At 37.5% G+C, this 18752-nt stretch overlaps 1 protein-coding gene across 3 annotated transcripts in view; it reads left to right on the top strand.

The window, feature by feature from the left end:
* PLPP1 (phospholipid phosphatase 1) overlaps positions 1 to 18752 on the top strand; it is a 58431-nt gene that overhangs the window by 17094 nt on the left and 22585 nt on the right. For 2 of the 3 annotated variants that reach the window (XR_001874142.1, XM_017811204.1), the window contains 2 exons: positions 10336 to 10487; positions 13773 to 14053. Coding sequence is in view for 2 of the 3 variants with exons in the window: in XM_017811204.1 (XP_017666693.1) it covers positions 10336 to 10487; positions 13773 to 14053 (433 nt within the window). In the remaining variant the exon portion in view is untranslated. The remainder of the gene's footprint in view (positions 1 to 10335; positions 10488 to 13772; positions 14054 to 18752) is intronic. The other variant, XM_017811202.1, reaches the window with a different exon arrangement.

The raw sequence follows: 18752 nt of genomic DNA, 5'->3' as shown, positions 1-18752 counted from the left end.
TTTATTAGGTTTAAAAGTAATGTGATGACTCTTTAAACCCTTCAAAATGGGATACAGAGACTGAAAATCTAACTGCTTGTAGAAAAGAGGCTCAGTGTTTTCAAGACCACGTGATTTTGACAAAGAACAATTTTATTCTTCTCTAGGTTTTTCTAATAATATTTGAAGCCTGCTTGTATCCCAGTTTTTAGTAAGGTTTTGATATGACTTAGAGAACCAAAATTTAACTGTGCAGAATAGTCTTGAACCTGAAACTACATCTTGTTTCTGCTTGTGGTGGTTGACCAAGACATATGAAAGATGATGATAATGTTTCATCTGATAAACGTATAAGCTAAATTGATTAGTAAGAACTATATGAAGTGGTTTAAGGATGGAAGCAGTCATTTAAAACAAGTAAACAGATACCTGCAGAACCTCTACATGCACTACTCTAGTTTTCCATTAAATCCTTATTCATTAAAGCTTGCATTAGGCCTGTGCAGTAAATTGAAGGTTGACACAATAACACTAGTATATTTTCACTAATAAAGAAAGTAGTCTGAAGTTTGTCACTTTGACAAGTATATACATCCTCAACATACCTTTGGGAAAATGTCTTTTCCAGTGTGTTTCCTTTGTACTTTAATTGATAAGTGTACTGGTGAACTAACAATTGTGCCGCTGTGCACTTTTAGACTTTTAAAGAGGTGTTCCAGTTGCAGTTTGATAATCTACTGAGTTGCTTGATATCTTCCATTTCAAGAAGTTGTTAATGTAATATAAAGTCAATTAAGAGTGGGGTTTTTTTCTGGCTCTAAAGCAGTGGAGAAACATCTGACTTAGAGCTAATTCACTTAAATCTCAATATTTAAAGAGTAGTATGGACTATAATTATAGATAACCTTTGTAGTTACAACTTAGAATTAGATGTGTCAGTGATTGCAGTCTATTCTGATATTTTTCTGCTATGATACTTTTGTAGGGGTCATGCAGTGAATTTTCATTGCCTGGCTTTGTGCTGGGGCCTGGAGTATATAATTGGAACAATCACTTCTAGTCTCCACGCTGAGAGATTTAAGAAAAAATTCTAAAGCACTTTTAGTTCTATTACAATACAGCCTAGCCAGATCATTTGCTTTTCAGTCTGAACATTTTACAAAGCTTAAAGCAATTGCTCTCTGTAGTTAACATTCTAACCTGGCTTTCTAATCTGCATTTTAAATTTAGAGAGCTCTTTAGTCTCATGCAAGACGTGAAAAATCTTCCATGGCTACTGGAAACTAAGGACTAGGGTAAGATGTGGAGCTAGAGAGAATGACATTTGGGATATTACAACTTCCTGAGTTGAAAGTAGGTTCCTGTTCAATGGTTTCTGTCTCCAAGCTTCCCTTTATTCAAAGTGGAAGGGAAAGTTGATCGGTCTGGGAATCTGACATTCAGACTTGTTTTTTGTTTTGGTGTGACTCAATCAAGACTTGAGACCTTTTTCCCAGGCAGTTTAAGTTTTTGGAAGTAGTGTGTTCCAGACTCAATATCCTCACCAGAGACACAGCTCATGCATGAAAGATTATTGGGCAACAACACTGATTATCCTACATCCAGTAAAAAAAGTTGTCCTGACATGAGACTTCTGAAAGGAACAGAATTCTCAATGAAGGGACTGGTAAAAGATGGTAAAAATTTGGTCTAATACTATGTAAAACATCTATCAATTGCACTTTTGTGCAAACTTTTTTCCCCTCAAACATGATACTTGTTCCTAAGTAGTTGGACTTAACACCTCTTTTATAATCTGTCACATTGTGAGAGAGAAAAACTTGTGGTAGAAATCTAGGGGAAGCAAAAAGAATCATCTGCAATGTGGAAAAAAATAGTTAATTGAGTAGTACAGTGATTACAGCCTTAGCATTTAATAATGTTCAGGTATTGCTGTTTGCTTATTTAGACCTTAGTCCCTAAAACCTAATGAAATATAAGCCAAAATGCTCAAAGTATTTTTATGCCCATGCCCCTTGCTGCTCTATCACCTTGCTTGTCTTAAAAGTGTAGTAGGAAGTGGCCTGAACATCTTGCTATATAATAATAATAAAAGATCTTGTTTGGCTAAGTTGTTAGGGTAGGCCACAGTGGTATATAAAAAACCTTCAAAGGAGAAAAAAAACCCCAAACCAGACAAACAAAAAGAACTCCAACACCCCAAAGCCTGCAGAGATATTTTATTATTAAGCCTCTCTCTGTACATAAAAGAAACTCGGCTACATGAACATGGATTTGTTTAGGTGCCATTTTATGGAGATTTACAAGATGTGTTAGAAACTCTTGGGAATCTTAAAAAAAATTAAAAATTAAAATAATATTCTTAGAGATCATAATTCTGTTTATGGCTCTGAACCCTTCCTGATACCATTGCAACCTTTTATCAGGAAATAAAGTGTCTGGGAAAGAAATTCATGTTTATTCTTTTCCAAGTGCCACTTCATAGTATGTTGCATCTCAGTTTTCCAAATTGTTCTATTTTGATGGGAGGCACAATTTTTGTATTAGAATTTTCTGAGATTTAGGATCAAACAAGCCTTGGTAGTGCTCTGGAAAAATGAATCTGTCTAGATGGCTAGGCCAGTGTCCAGAGCAGCACTTATCCATGATATCTGACACTTAAGTAATGCAGGAAGAGCTCTCTGATACTTCTACCTTCCCAGTCTTCATAGAGATGTTTAGAAAGTAACTCTGTATAATTTAAAGGTCATGACCAGTTAGAGGTTAGTGACCATAGATTGCAACTCTGGGAATATTTTCAAAGGTACTTGGTCTGGCATTTTTGGTTTTTAGCTCTCTGCATGAGACCAGCTTTTTCAAGTATAATTGACAAATTAATGTCAATCTTTCTCTTTCGGTGAGGTCCAACCATGCCTATTTGTAGATGTCCTATTCAGTTGGTCTTTTCTGGTGACTTCACCTCCAAGTTGATTTTTCTCTTCCTCCAGTCTTCTTGTTTCTTCAAACTGCTACCTTCAGTGACACTCACGCAGCTTCCCTTAGATTCGAGTAGGTGAGAGTAGAGGAGGGAGAAGCACAGAGCAAGGGAAACCTCTGAAACAACTTTTTCGTCAGAGGAGCAGAACAACAGAGCAACTTGAGAGTTACTGAGTTTCATCTGCTCCCTGTACTAAGTTTTGAAAAGGGTTTCTGTAGTTCCCTGCCAAAACTTTGCCTGGCAGCTCAGTTTGGGAGCTGAATGTTCATAACCCACTGGTGGGTTTCTATTATATGATGGACTGATGTGTGAGAGGACAAGAGTTCAGCTCTTCTAACTCAGCCAAAGTAGTGCATTGAGTTCCTGGGAAACGAAGTAGTTTGCCACAACTTGCTGCTACCAAAACAGGTAATGCAAATGCTGATGTTCCTGACAGGGGAAGTGTTTGTTAGTAAACGGTATTTTGATTAAGTCACTTCTCTGGGATGACCTCTGCTGTTTGGGATTTGTTTGAGAGAGAAGAACATGATGAGCCTGTAGGACTTAATTTCTCCACCTTCAACACATCCAAAAGATATCTAGGTAGTCAGGTCACATTGATTTCTAACTAGTTTAAACAAAACAAACAAACAAAAGGCAAAACCAAAACATTCCTAAGTTTGGTTTGGCAAAAACTAATGTCTTAAGTATCTTGATGCCTTCTCAAAGGGGACCTACATAGCTTTGCTCCTGTGCCAGCTTTAACCTATTAGACATTAGGCTTAATGTTTCTGGCAATGTCTCCTTATACCAATGTTCTGACCAAAACTTTCTGCTCCTACAGATTAGCACAGTCATAGTTTGGAGGCAATTTCCTGATTAGTTTCTTTTGCCAGAAAAGCAATCTTTTATGCTCTGCTTGTGAAAGGGATTAATTTTGCAGGGAAACTTTGATTGACAGCACCTAGTTGATTAACCAAAATTAGCACTTACTGGGCTAATTTGTCTTCAGGGCTGCTGTGGTAGAGACTAATAAATCAGGGGACTAATTTATTGAAGACTGTTTGGTACATGTACTCTTCATTTTTTCAGCAGTGTCAAAGCTTTGTGTCCCCCTCTGCTAGTTTTGCAACTAGTTGAAATTAAACCTGCTGTTTTATACGAGAGTGGATTTCAACTTAACTTTTAGGTTTCAGGTTGCTTATAAGTAATTTTTTTATGCTCTGCCTCTTACCTGGTAAACCTTCAGAAAAAGATAGTGTGTTATCTTCATTGTTTTTTGGTGTATTTATGACATTGAAGACCTTTTTGGGCAACGTTGTTGAACTTCATAATGTGTCAGAAACATACCCCCTGTTTTTTTGGTGTCAGTCATTCTCATTCTAATCCCTTTGATACATTAGGAAGATAGAGTACTCAGGCTAAAGGCAGCATTTTTAAAGAAAATCTCATTAATTAGATCGGTATATTCAAGTTATTACTTCACCAAAATCTTAGGAAACTAACCAGTCATGGGATTAGATAAGGAATCTTTAAATGTATACATAATTCATTGGACTCTGAGAAGTGGACAGTTGGAATTAGTACTCCTTGACCTTTGTAAGGGAGGAAGGTGTCAAGTAGAGCTCTCCAGGAGTCTGCCCTGTTCTGTGTAGTCATAAATGCCCTGGAGGAGAGTATGTGCGGTGAGGCAGCAAAGTAGGGAACTCAGAACAATAGATGGAAAAGATGGCAGTAACATAGCTGGTGAAATATGGGGTAGGTGTCAAGGGATATCCTTCCTGAGGAGATTGGAAAGGACAACTTGAGGAACGTGTATAATCTGATGTTCTCTCTTTAGAGTGACAATGGTCAACTTTTAGGTCTGTGGAACGATCAACTTTGTGCCCAGTAACAGTGAAGAAACCTAATCAAGATTAGAAATTTGGAAAGAAATAGACCTGTGTTATACGAGATATTTATGGAAAAAACTCTAACACAATCAGTCAGAAATCACTCCACTTTGTGAGGAAATCTAATCCATTATGCTGTATGAGTCAGACTTTTGGACAAGTGTATTATAATTGCTTAAAATACTTAGTCTTACCAGTTGAGCTACTTGTGTTTCTACCTCTTATATTCTGATTGAAACATTTCAGAAGCCTATGTTTCTCCCTGTATCTTTATTACCAGCTGTGTTTGTAATTCCTTGGTTCTTGCTTGCTTGTTGGATTAGTATTGCTCTTTTTTTCTGATATCAACCTATGCAATTGGCTGATTTACAGCCCTTGGATTCTGCTGAACTATGCAAAACCAAACTCTTCTTGGTTTTGAGATGAAGACTCTACCCTAGCAGTCCTTTTCTGTCTGTGTTTAGGATAGATGAATTGAAATCAAATGTGTTTGCCAATTCTGATTGAGTATGGTTTCAGAAGAAATTTTTATCAGGTGGTTAAAAGTGTTTAATGCCTTTGGAACAACTTGTCTGATGGTCACACATTGATGTACAAAAGCTGCAGGAAGCAGATATTATTTTCCCTCTGCTATTTTGAACTGACAAGCTCCCAGCTCAACAGAGTTGTTAAATATCTGTGCATGACTCTCAACTTATTACTGCACAAATCCCCACCTGTGCTCTTGCTTCAGTCTTTGAGTTGTTTTGCTGGCAGAACTGGCTGCCCTTGATCTTCTACTATATCAAAGAATTGCCAGCTCTGTCAGCAGTACATCTGCTAGTTATTCATTAAGGATGCATATGCACTGCATAACACTGACTCGTTGGCTTTATCCTTGAGATTACCCTACTGGTAACCTCTTCCCAACCTTATAATTTCTCTTCACATACGTGTTGCCATTTTCCCTTTAGGCAATTTCTTCACTGTGTTACAATTGACTTAGAAGATGAAGTGTACATCAGGGATGCTTTTTGGTGTTGTCATATGGGAAGTATTCAGTAGAGAGCCTTTACTGCTCCTTTTGCTCCACTTACTATGTAAAAGGAATACTTAAGCTCCTCAATTTCTTCAGCTTTCAGGTAAAACTGACCCCAGCAAATTTTTACTAATTCTCTATTTTCATGTGCTGAACTCTGCCTTTAGAAATTGGAGTTGTTTAGGAGCAAAATGGATATTTGTAGAAGCTTTCTTTTAACTTACTGTCACAATGTGACCGTGACACACAGACAGGATTTCTTTTCACAGTGAACTGGTGTTGTTGAATCCTTGCTACTTTTTCCTGAGAAACTACTTTAGGTGGTTTTTTTGGATAAATCTTCTGTCAAAGTGCGCTGCCCCCTTGTATTACTGTTAAAATTTCTTCCTCAGTTGTATCTGTGAAATTAGAAATTGACATTAGTGATAGTTGTACCATTATGAAGACAAGTATCATTTGATATCTTCAGTTATATCCAGTCTTCCTGTACCAGGAACTTCCATGCTTAGGAAATTGCTATTGTAATGTGAAAACTTATTCTTGTCTTCTGAAATCGTGATATTTGTCAGGGTGAAAAAGTAACATGTCTATCACAACTATAGGGAAACCCTACTATTGTATTTGCTATAGTGAGAGGCTTTGCCTCTATCAGTTAGGTCAGTTCATCTGCTTTTTTATCCTACTTGTACTAATGAAAAAGCCAAACTATTTTTCTTGCCTCTTTATTGTCTTAAAGCAAGAGAGACTTTCATTGCAGTAAGTATTTAAGCTATCTATTTGACATAATTTTGATTTCAGAAGTTAAAACACCTTGAAATCCCACAAAACCAGATTTTGCTGATACATTTAGAACAGAACAAAATAATAAGTACTGTGGAAAGTTTCTCTTAATGGTTTCACTTGCCAGAAACAGTTGCTGCCCCTCTAGTTTGACTTCTACTTTTCTCCTCCCTCCTACCAGCTACTAATAGTGAAGCCAATCCACAGGTGTTTAAAAGTAGTAAATTAAACCAGCTATATGGAGCCTGTTCTGAGGGATTAGATATTGACATTGGAAAGTATTTTAACCAAAAAGACATCAAAAGGCTTTTCAGGTTTATGATTGCCTTGAGTTGAGCAAAAGGTAAATTACAAATGTTGTAGTTCTGTGACTTCAGTTTAGTTTAACAGTGTAAAGTTAATCTGATCAGCTTTATTGTAATGTGTATTTTAGAACTTTAAACTTTTCTCTCAAGTTTTCATGGAGCATGTCTCCTTTCAACACTGAAATGTGCTTAGAACAGCAGTAAGACAAATGACTGGTGGAATTACTTCTTAAATCTATTCTGCACTTGGAGGAAACTGAAGAAACACTTAATGACATTCACTATATAAGCTTTTTTTAACTTTTTTTTAAACTTTTATATAAGCTGTTTTTAACTTTTTTTCAGTGCATAGCTCTTCCAATTAATGATTGCTTAATGGTAACTTAATGGTTACCAGATAGCTAATACTTTAAGACTCAGAGTAAAGGAGATGTAAAGAAATTATGAAAGAGAAGACATTTTAATAACTTGATTTTAGCTGGTTCATACTTGCTTACAAAGCAAAACAAAAACAAACCTTGAGTTGTTTGCTATTTTGTTTGCATGATCTGGATACAGGAAGGTGATGTGAGCAATTACAGGCTAATTACATCATAATCTCAATATTGCTGAAGAATGAACATGCACACACACATCAAACAGCTTCATTTTGCATGGAAAAGCACATAGCACTGCACAAGGGACTTCATTCCCATGATCCATGTACCACTGCTTTCCATTTCTGATTTAGCAGCTGGCAATTACATTTAAAAAAGCTCCCCCCTCTCTCTCCAGCCGTGTGAATAACCCCATCGCTCTGAAAATTTTCAGTCTTTCATCTTGAGAAGCTGAAATATTCAGGAGTGGGTAAGAGGAAATGAGGAGTAAACCACCATGACTCCATTATTCACAGAGCAGGTCTTTAAAAAGGATGATGCAGAGCTAGTGATATGATGTCAGTGATGTTACCTAATTGTAATCACAAGTATTTGTGGCAGTGTGCTGAAGCTGTGATAAGTGGTTTTTTTTTTTAGGGTGAAATAATTTTGGGAACAACTGCTTTATGATGATAATCCAAACTAACTACTCTAAAGAAGTAAACATAGAAGTAAACATGCCTAATTCTCTAGTTTTGGAGATCTAAAGAATACACTTTTCTCAAATAATACAGTCTTGAATCTTGATGTCAGTATGAATCTTGATGTGCAGGGCAAAGGATGAAGTTTTCATTCCATACCTATCTTACAGAATAAATGGTGTTGGAAGCACCATGGCATTATGTTGATAAGTCACCTTCCCTCATGATGGCTGCACATGTTTCTGCCTCCTCCCTTACTCAAGTCAGCTAAATACTAAACCACTGATGATATATCATGACATTTGTCACAATACCAACATAAGGGAAGGGCAGAAATGAAGTCTGGGCTGCAGCGTTTTTCAAAACCCTGCTATTCTTCCTATTAAAAGAGGGATTTTTTTGCTGGTAGGAAAGGCTCTGTTTTTGCACTGTACTGCAAAGGCCTGCTCAAGGGCCCTGTGCTGGCTGATGTCTGAATAGTGCAGTGTTTTGATGAGTCTCTGGCTTGGCTCTTAGCTCATACTGCTGTCTTTCTGCTTTGTTAATGTACTTGGATGGCTTCCAGAGCTAGGTCAGTTGTAAGTCCTGCTGGCATGGAACTGGAAACAACCCTTCTTGATAATGACAGTGGCTTTTTTCTGCCACTTTGAGGGGAGGTTTTGCATACTATTGGTTTTATGACTGTAACAGTACAGAAGGTACATGATTCTTTATGACAGGCTAGCTGGAATTCATGGGCCCGTATGGTCAGCCTGTAGCTGCTAGGTTGTGGAATAAAGCTGTGTGATTCATCAGAGTTCACTTCAACGGAATTTTCACTTACGAACCATTAGTTTGTTATTTGTTCTTCTGTGCCTGTTTTTGAACTGAAGGATTCATTTAAACATTTGATGGTGTGAAGAACAAAACTGATAGCAAATCATTGGTGAAGCCACAGTGAGTATACTGCAGGTTATGGTCCCAGGAGTCAGGCTTAGTTTGGAGGACCTCAAGGGTGAAAACAAAGGGTGAAGAGAGTTGAAAAGGATCCTAGGTATCTTCCCTAATGGTTCTCTTGCTGCTTGGTTGGTATCTTTTTTTAATTCTTTCTTTTTTTTTGTGTTCTTTGCATCTTTACTTTTGTAAGTAATAAGTGTACACACTTGTTGGGGCTAGCTGTGTATGTGGAAAGGAAGAGGTAGCCTATGCCTTGGCACAGGGGTCCTGTTGAGAGAACTGAGAATACAGCAACATCTTTCACTGGCGTGAAGGAAGGGTGGAGGCTGTTTTTATCTTTCTGATCCCTTATTGGTAGATAGGGATGTCTCCCCCAAATAATTTTGGTTGTCTAACTCTAAAGTGGTATGCATTTTATGTGCAGCAGTGCTGAATTCTGAGCACAAAATCAGGGGCTTTTATGACACTGGGCTGTACATTGCTAAGTTAAAGAAGATTATTTATTGTTTTGTTGAACATTCTTGGTAGTCACCCACTTCTTTTTTCCATACAACTATTTCTTCCTGAGACTATTCATCTCTGTACACAGATTGTGCAAATGTTGTGTGTGTGTCAGAGATGGAGGAACAGGACTTAGAAATGTGATTCTGTTAGTTTGTGGTGATTTGTATCTTATTTTGAGCTTTCTATAAAAAAAAACTTTGCCGTTCAAATATTTTGGTTCATGGTATGGGTATCTTGATGTGCAATAGCATGCATGTCTTAATGTTGTGTCCTGTTGATGTTAGATTGAGCCAAAGGCATCCTCTTTGGAAGAGAGGGGAATAAAATCCCCATGCCCTGAGGCCATAGGGCTTGTGCAGTGATGTTTTCTAGGGAGCTGTCCAGTGTGTGTGGAAGTGAGGGGATCGCATGCATGTGTAATCTCCTTTTTTCCATATTCCCAAAAACTCCCTCTGCACTTGCACTCCCTGAGAAGCACCTCTTTTTCTGCTTTCATGAAATTTAATTTATGCTCTTCTGGCTTGTAAAGCTGTCCAGAGAAGGTATACAGGGGCAACTGTTGCTCACTGGAATATAAAGAAATATTCAATAACTGTGACAGTAGCAGCAGATTCAGCAATTTGGTGGTTGTCACTGAGCTGTTTACTCAGTCACAGTTTCGGCCTGCTTCCATATTTGATGTGCTGCAAACATGAAGGTGAGAGGAATTCTGCCCTGCTCTCCTTCATTCAGCAATACTTCCTGGGAGCTGCAAAGTCAAGGCAGTAGTCACTGGCCAAGGGAAGTGCATAACCTAACTTTCTGCATGCCTGTTCCTCTTTATGCACTTCTCTTTGGAAATGCTGGGGTATAATCAGCGCCAGAGTTTGTTTTGCTTTTGTAATGTATTTTGTATTCCTTTTTGCCAGCTGGCTTGCCTTTTGCAATTCTCAGTTCACGACGTACCCCCTTCCAGAGAGGAGTTTTCTGTAGTGATGAATCCATCTGGTATCCATACAAAGAGGACACCATATCTTATAAGTTTTTAGCAGGAATAATTATTCCTTTCAGTATAATTGTTGTAAGTTCAACTTTTCTTCATTGCTTTTGATTTCAGTGGGGGTGGGGAAGTGGGGAGGAGGGGCAATCTGTTAATCAGACTTCTAAAATGATATTCTATAAGATGTCTCAATCTCACAAACATGTCCTTAGGCCAGGTGCTAAAAGCAGTAGAAATGATGTTCTGGCAAGAATAACTAAAAGGTTTCCTTTAGTTGAGGTCAAACAGCTAGAAAAAGAATACCTTAGAACCTTGGAAGTATGGCTTAACACTATAGTCTGAGAGAAAAATTTCTTTCCTTACCATATTGTTAAAGAATAACACTAATAATGTGTTGTGACTGTCTCAAGTCTTTTTATTTTGGGACCTGCTACTTTCAGAATATGGGTGTGCATGACTTATTAAATCAGCATTTTATCTACTACAAAGTCATTGAGAATACTTCCGTGTGTAGAAGTGTAACAACAGATGCTAAGCTATTTAATAGAAAAACATTATGGCTTCCAATCAGATCTTATTAAAAGCATAAATGGAATAAAAAGAATAAGTAGCCAGGGAGTTTTTTCCTGTTTATTTCCCTGAAAGTCAGGATAAAACACTGGGATTGTTTGTGTTTATATTAATGCAGGGGCTCACATTCACACTGCACCTAACCTGGCTGAAAACACAGTACTGCTCTCTCTCCCTCTTCTTCACACCAGATCAAAGAGCTGGAGAGATTGCCTCTGCAACTACAAACTTGGAATCTCTCTCTTTGACCACAGCTCCTAGCTCAGCTGAACTGTCTCAAGCATATAATAACTCTCTATCCTTAATATTTAATTATATGTATGGACAAAAGTTGAGGTCCTGCTATTACCCTGTCTGCTGCTACCTCTGGTGGCTTGTCTGAACCAGAATAAGGTAGTGAAATTCCTTAGCCTGACAGAAAACAGCAGCTTTCTTTGAGCTACATTCAGTGCAAATGGCTTCTGGAAGAATACCAGTCCTGGGGCAAAAAGTGGTGGGTGCATGTCCTTGTGAGCACAGTGGACAGTTGGACCTCTTCAGTTAACCATTTAATGTCTTAAATATGATGTTCTGATAATGGCCCTTCAACAGAGGCAGAGGCCTCAAGATCCCTGTCAGTTATGCTAAAAAGCTTTAGTCTCCACTTATAAATCTGTTGGGTGACATCCAAGCCCATCAGAGCCACACTTTGAGCAGAGATAAAACTCTTTTGTACCAAATAATATTTTTAGGTGAATAAATATTTATCCAAGTACATTTTAGAAATCAAAACTCAGAAGGTGCAGCAAGATGTAAACCTCAGTATTGAACCAGCTGTTTCTCTGGGCTAGTAGGTTACAATCAGGAGGGATATTGTGGCAATCTAACTCTGTCTTGTATAAGGACTACATGGATTTTTTTATCGAGGTTCCAAGATAAAGGTCAACTTGCTGCTTGCTTGCTCTTGGGTGGAATTTTTTTTGTAACTGTAGAAACATGGGCTGAGAATTGAAATTGTGGCTTACCTGGTTTCCCTGTTCTTAGAAAAACTGCTTCAAAAACTTACAGAAATAGTTCTGGAGCAGATGAAATTTTGAGGAGTTTTGTGTATTCTATTAACTGGCAAGTAGTTTATGCTAAAGATCCTGCCATTTAAGATAGGACTATATTTTTTTTCACACTGTTACTATCGTTGATAGTCAATATTACCTAAGAGCATCAGTGCTTAGTCTCAACTGAAGCCCATATATCTTATTTCATTTCTAGAGCAGTTAAAACAGACAAGTGAAGAAGAACAGAATAGAGCAAAGTGAGATTGATGTTTTACCCTCAGTGCTTGACTACCAGCCATTTGTGGCTCAGGGACTTCCTGACTCAGAAGAGGCTCCACTGAATATAGTAATTTTTAATAGATGTATTTTCTTTGAATTAATCCAATTTCCATTTGAGCCTGTATGAACATTTAGCTAACAAAATTATGTTTGCAACATCAGGGACCATCTTTTAGTTGTGAAATCAGGCTTTTCTGTCAAGATTGCTTCATAGCCAGATGTAAAAGCGAATGTTGGTGTCCTTTACTCAGTGCTCAGTGAGAGTGAGTTGTCACCTCAACTGAGGTAAGTGACCTTCTTGCAGGTTTTATAGCAATGTTCTTTGAAAGGGATTCATTACTTACCAGTCATGTGATATTCGTGCTCAGCTATCTTCCTTAAGAGGTTACTTTCTGGATTTAGGTAGATTGTGAATGTACTTTACTGAAAGCTTTCTCAGCTGTAGTCCATGTACTGGTGTTTCTCTGCTTCAGTCCGTCTTTTGGTATGGATGGAGGGTGTAAAGCTTCAGTGTCATGCATCTGATGGTGTTCTCTGTTTACCTTCATGTGCAAAGCCTCTGACAGCTACTGTGTGCCTGGGTGTCCATGTCTAAGTAATGGCTTCATTTGGCAAAGCTCTGCTTTGCTGGGATCCAGGACTTGGCACCCTCAAGTGATGGGCAGAGCCATAATTTAATTTTTACATGATTGTTAAAGATAACTTTATATATATACATACAGTCCCTCATGCATCTGATCATCTGTATGAGCTGAACCTTTCTATACAAAATGGGACCATCTGGTTCAATATCCAAATTACCTGGGGTGAAGTTTTGTACTTGATGTAAGGAAAAACTTTCTGCAGGAAAACAGAATCAAATCTTTCTTGCCAACACTTGATGCATGTACCTTGGAAATGTAGAGGGGAAAAGTCCTTAGAAAAACCTCACTAATACTGTCTTTCTCTACTCATGTTAGTTTTCTTTTCTCCCCAAAGGATGTAATTTTCCTAAGGAATGGGAAATTTCTTTGTTAAAACACCTGGCCATTTACATCTGGAAATAAAGTCTAGACCCTTCAGAATAGTTTCTGGTTTCGCAAAAAAACTAACAAACTTAGAAAAATCTTGCTCAGCAGAAGATTAGTTGAAGAAGACTCAACGTAGAATAAAGTTATACTGGAAAAAATGTCTCTAATTAGAGTCATGCTAAGTAGTATGGGTAAATGTGATTTTGAGAAGGCTTTGTTTTAATAAGTATTCTGAAAATCTTTAATAATAAATTCAACATGAAGCAGGGTAAGGTAAAAGGATATTTTTCTTCTGCATGAAAGCATTTCAAGTTTGGACATTGTTACAGCTGACTCTTGGAAAATTTAAATTTGCAGATTAATGTTTATAAAAAAATTAATTTCTGAAGCTGCTTGTCTGAATATTAACAAAAATAGAGTAATACTTTTCTTTTAAAGTGATTGTCTTTAACTTGCTGTCCTTATTTCTCTTTCAGATAATCCTAGGAGAGACACTCTCAGTTTTTTACAATAATTTGCACTCAAATTCATTTGTCAGAAATAACTACATAGCCACTATTTACAAAGCCATTGGAACCTTCATTTTCGGAGCAGCTGCTAGCCAGTCGTTGACAGACATTGCCAAGTACTCCATAGGTAGACTGCGTCCTCACTTCCTTGCTGTCTGCAAACCTGACTGGACACGAATCAACTGTAGTCTGGGTTACATTGAGAACTTCACTTGTCATGGGGACAAAGCAACAATCAATGAGGGAAGGTGAGTTTGACTAACTTCATATATTTGTTGTATAACATGTTTCTTAACTCGAAACAGTGAGTTTTGGCATTGGTTTCGCCTATGATGGTCATCAGTGCGTGATCTTTCCCTGTCCTTATGTCAGCCCATGAGCCTTTCGTTTTATTTTTCTCTCCTCTGTCCAGTTGAGGAGAGGTGTGATGGAGCAGCTTTGGTGGACACCTGGTTTCCAACCAGGGTCAATCTGGCACAAGCAGATAATCCTGAAATGAGCAGAACTTCATGCAGGTACCAAGTAGGCAAATTGCAGTTTGTTCTTTGAGAGATTAAAGTGGAGGAGTATGTTTCATGTACACTTTTTTTGTATTACTAATAACCATAATTCTGTTTAGAGGACTTCTATTTACTTCTTCCTTATTTTATCCTAAGCACTTATTATTGGATGGCCTGTGAGTAGCCCTATAGAATCAGAACATCTCTTAGTAAGATATAATTCTCTGTTCTAGCAAATGCATAATGTCCTTCTGAAGACTTGTAATGATGACTTTCTATATGACCATCAACTTGAGTTTGGAAAAAAGGCAGGGTAAAAAAGGAGGATTTTCATGAAATAAAGGAGGGGGGGAAAGGACTTTTAACAAGCCTGTGTGCCAGAGTTTCTGGCCAGAATGTTAATTACTGACTTTTCAAAGATCTGGCTTGTAGTAGAACAACCTTACAAACTGAAACAAAGAAGATACTACCTCTCCCAAGATAAAAGAATTATCTTGGTATCTTGTCAATTTTGCAAATTTTAATGTGGTGAGTTAGCTGAAGTAACTGCCTTTTTACTTTTATTATTCTACTATGTCAAAAGATGCTTGTCTAAGTTTCAAATTAAATGAGTCTTTAAACAAATTGCACATTCTCAGGTGCTCTGGGAAACAGTATTCTATGACTTTCAGCATGAAAATGGAGTCAAAATTCTATCTGTGCATGGCTCTGAGTATTTAGTTTAACTTCTTTATGAGTATAAAAATCCTTCTCAAATGTAAGGAGGGACATGGAGAAAATTTGAGTTGATTGTGATGACTGAAATGGTCCTGAAATAAAATTTTCTGGGTTTTGGGAATGCTGAAAAATGAGAGTTAGCTTATGCTTAAACAAAGAAATAGGTTTTTCTTGTATCAGAATAGCATGGGGGAACAGTGGCATAATGATCACTTAACTTTTGTTCTTCCCCATGCTTTGAAATCTTCCATATTGGAAGCAAGATCTGTTTGTCGTCTCTTAACTGATCAGCTGTTACATTTGTATTCCCAGCTATTGTGTGGTTCCCTTTTTCCGTTACCCCCGTTTCTCCCTATAGCATGATGTGAGAGGGTTCTCCTCTCTGGTCAGAGCTTGCCTTGAAGTGTTCGCTTCAGTGTGAGCTCACTTGTGGGGCTTCTACTTCCAGCTGAGGCTTTTCTATGCACAGGAAGCTGTAAACAAAAAATAGTTTAGTGAGTGGTCAAAGAGGGGTAGGATAGATTGGAGTGGGACATTGTCCTGTGCAGGTGGATGACCTAGATGCAGTGACCCAGTAAATTATTCAGGATTTGCTGTGGAAATTAGGCCCTACATCTGAAAGGGTGGTTTCGATGATCTTGGGTCATGTGCCTACAACAGGCCATTTGCCTGAGGTTGTTAACTTTACAGTTAATAGGCCACTAAGAGGGGAGAGCTGGATTGCAGTGAGTTTTACAGCAATTTGGAAGAGGTCAGTAGGCTCTCAAGCTGTAACCCAGAGGTGAATTTCTAAATCGGTTGGAAAAAATTATTAGTGGCAAACTTAGTACCATCTAGTCTCATTTACATAAATTAAATTGGCAAGTAGAAATGCAAAGAAGGGATGGAGAGAGGACAATCATAGTGTTGCATATAAAATCATATGTTCTGAATTGAGCCTATTATTCCTGTATTATAGTAGAATTTGAGGTGGGTTTTGAAAATTTTTAGGGATGCATGCTTGTTTATGCAGTCTAAAAGACAAATCTAATATTTGTTTACTGTTTCATTGAAAACAATGAAAACAGTGTAAAAATCCATTGTGTGTTTCCACTATGCATATTGTGTTGTTCTGATTAGTTATATCCTCCCTTCTCATCTCTTCTTATTTTATACTAATCTGAAGTATAAAATAGCTTTGGTATACAGCATCCCCAAATAGATCAGACCTAAGTGTGTGTGTGTGTGTGTGTGTGTGTTAAAGAGATGCATGTAAGATGAAAGTTTTTAAAGGTTGCTTTTAGAGGTGATATAGAAGTTAGGTAATCAGCAATTGTTTCCATTTTCTCCTTAACAATTTATAACTGGAATGGAAAACGGTTGAAGTAGTTTATTTTTTCACACATGAAGATTAAGGAGTAAGTTGTGGAAATTTTTGTAGTAATGGGATGTGTAAGTTTGGGTTCCAAGTGGGTTCAAAATAGCATTTGAACAAACTTCTAGAAGATTAAACCCAAGAAAACAACCTGTGTTTCTGGAAGCCTGTAAATTATGATTGGAGCCTGAAAATGTTTTAGGCAAGCATTGCTGCATATTATGTTCCAGTACTGTTTTATGTAAATCTGATGTTTTCAACTCTTTGCATATGTCTACTCTGTTATAACACAGGGGTTTGAGGGAAAGATAGTAATCAGCCTTTATTGTTCAGCATCAAAAATAGTATTAAAATATGTGTATTTTTTATCATTAATATAAACCAATGGGCTTAGGCTTGGTTATCTAAATGAGTAAAGTGCTCATGAGTTATGGTTAGTTTTGGTAAGATTTCACTTTTTAACCTGAGCTTAGTAAGATAATTCTTGCTGATTGAAGTGTCTTGTTTGCTGTATATCATGCTGAAAACAGAGTTCTCTTCAGTTTAAAATAACTTAGGTTCTTCTTCACAACTTTGAGAGTGTTTGCACTTAGAGTACTACTAGTGGTTAAACTAAGCTGAGGTTAAACTAAGTGGTTAAACTAAACAGTTGTGTGCTTAGTAAATCTCTTTCTTGTTTGTTGAAAGATGCATATAAGAGTTGGCATATATATACTTCACAGTTTGTAGCACTTGCAGATCTCTGAAATATGCATGGAACTGGTTAAATATTAAAACTTTCTAGTTAAATATTAACATTAGAAACTGTATTTTTCTTCTGTGCCTCTTTGTAAGGCAATCTTTCTTTAGGTAGTATTTGGCATTTAATTTAATCTCGACACAGAAGCTTGCTATGAGCTACCTAATGGCACTTTTCCTGAAGTGAATGACTTGTGCAGAACTGCCTTCTGAAGCTTTGAGCTGTTGGTAGGTTTGATGTCAGCTAGTTGTGTGTATCTTTTGTAGTATTCCCTCTGAATAAATATTAAGAGTAGTAACTCAATAAAGGTGCCTGAACTGTAAAGGTGATTTTTCTTTTGAGTACAAAAATAGCAAAATTCTTCTTAATTCACATAACACCATTGAGGAAGATACATATTTTTAAAATGTAGTTGTACAGGGCAGAAGGATATAGGCTTCATATCATGCAATTTCTTTACTGGGATACAGTGGCTTGTTTTGCTGTTCCAGCAAAGTAAATTTTATGTACAAGCACAAGTTCTGTTGTCTGTGACTGAAGAGAGATCAAAGTCAAGGTGTCTTCCTGTCACTGGTGTTTGCGATTAGCATGTTATTTTTAGTATACTAGTATATACTTTAATGCCGCTGAATTGCCTTTAAGGTACTTTCTTCATCACCTATAAAGATAATGACTTGCCAGTTGGCCGTTTTCTCTTGCAAATAGGCAAAGCAGGCTCAATGAAATAGGTGGTTGTGCTATAACCCTGATAAAGTTTGGGGGTGAGCGAGCATTCTCTGAATCTCTGATCTCTTTGCTTTTGCAGCCTCTCTTTTTGCTCAAGTTTTCCTTTCCTTCTGGCTTGCCACTGCTTACTTTTGCCTAACTTTGAGTGAGTTGGCAAAATATTCCAATTCTTCAAAGAGGAGCAGGAAGAGAGGACAGATGATTACTTCTCCATTCCTTTTTGGTAGCTGAGGCATCATTCCCAAACCTTTCTGCTCTAGTCAGTCCATAACAGATTGTTCATTTGTTAGCTTGCTTGCATCCAAAAGAGTTAATAGAAACCACAGATGTTCAGCAGCAGGAGCTGTGAATTAGTATTTCACTATTCCTCTGGTGAGTGTACCTTGCAGTAGCTGCTGGTTGTCTGTCTGAAATGATTGTGTAAACAGTGAAGCCTGCTTGTCTAGTAGAGTAACAAAAGAGAACATCAAGAGTTTCTCTTTTCCTCTAGTATATGAATTGTGGGATAAGTCTTCAACACTCAAAAAAGCCTATGTTGTTAGAATATCTTAACATTTGATTGCTCTGGAATAGGTTTATTTTTAAGCTTCTGGTAAGGAGAAGAAAAGGCAATATTACAAAGTATTTGTTCATTTAAGCTTAAATATATTGTCCTTCAGCATTTTAAGATGGTGATGGGGTGCCTTCTTACTGTATTGTTGTAATGTACTGACACATGGTGTGGTGATATTAACTGGCTGCTCCCAACTCATTTTGGCAATCAGGAATTACAAATTCGACCTTGGCTGCCATTTGCAGACAAGCGTTGGTAATTTTTAGGTAGTAGGATCTGGAATCCAGGAGACATACTTGACCAGACAACCTGAACCTGGAAAAGGTCAGTGTTAATTGTGTCGTCTTAAGCAAAGCAT

Source organism: Lepidothrix coronata, unplaced genomic scaffold (assembly GCF_001604755.1).
Source record: "Lepidothrix coronata isolate B3197 unplaced genomic scaffold, Lepidothrix_coronata-1.0 Scaffold31, whole genome shotgun sequence".
Classification (NCBI taxonomy): Eukaryota; Metazoa; Chordata; class Aves; order Passeriformes; family Pipridae; genus Lepidothrix; species Lepidothrix coronata.
The sequence above is the reverse complement of the archived record's forward strand: the minus strand, read 5'-3'. Positions and strand labels throughout refer to the sequence as shown.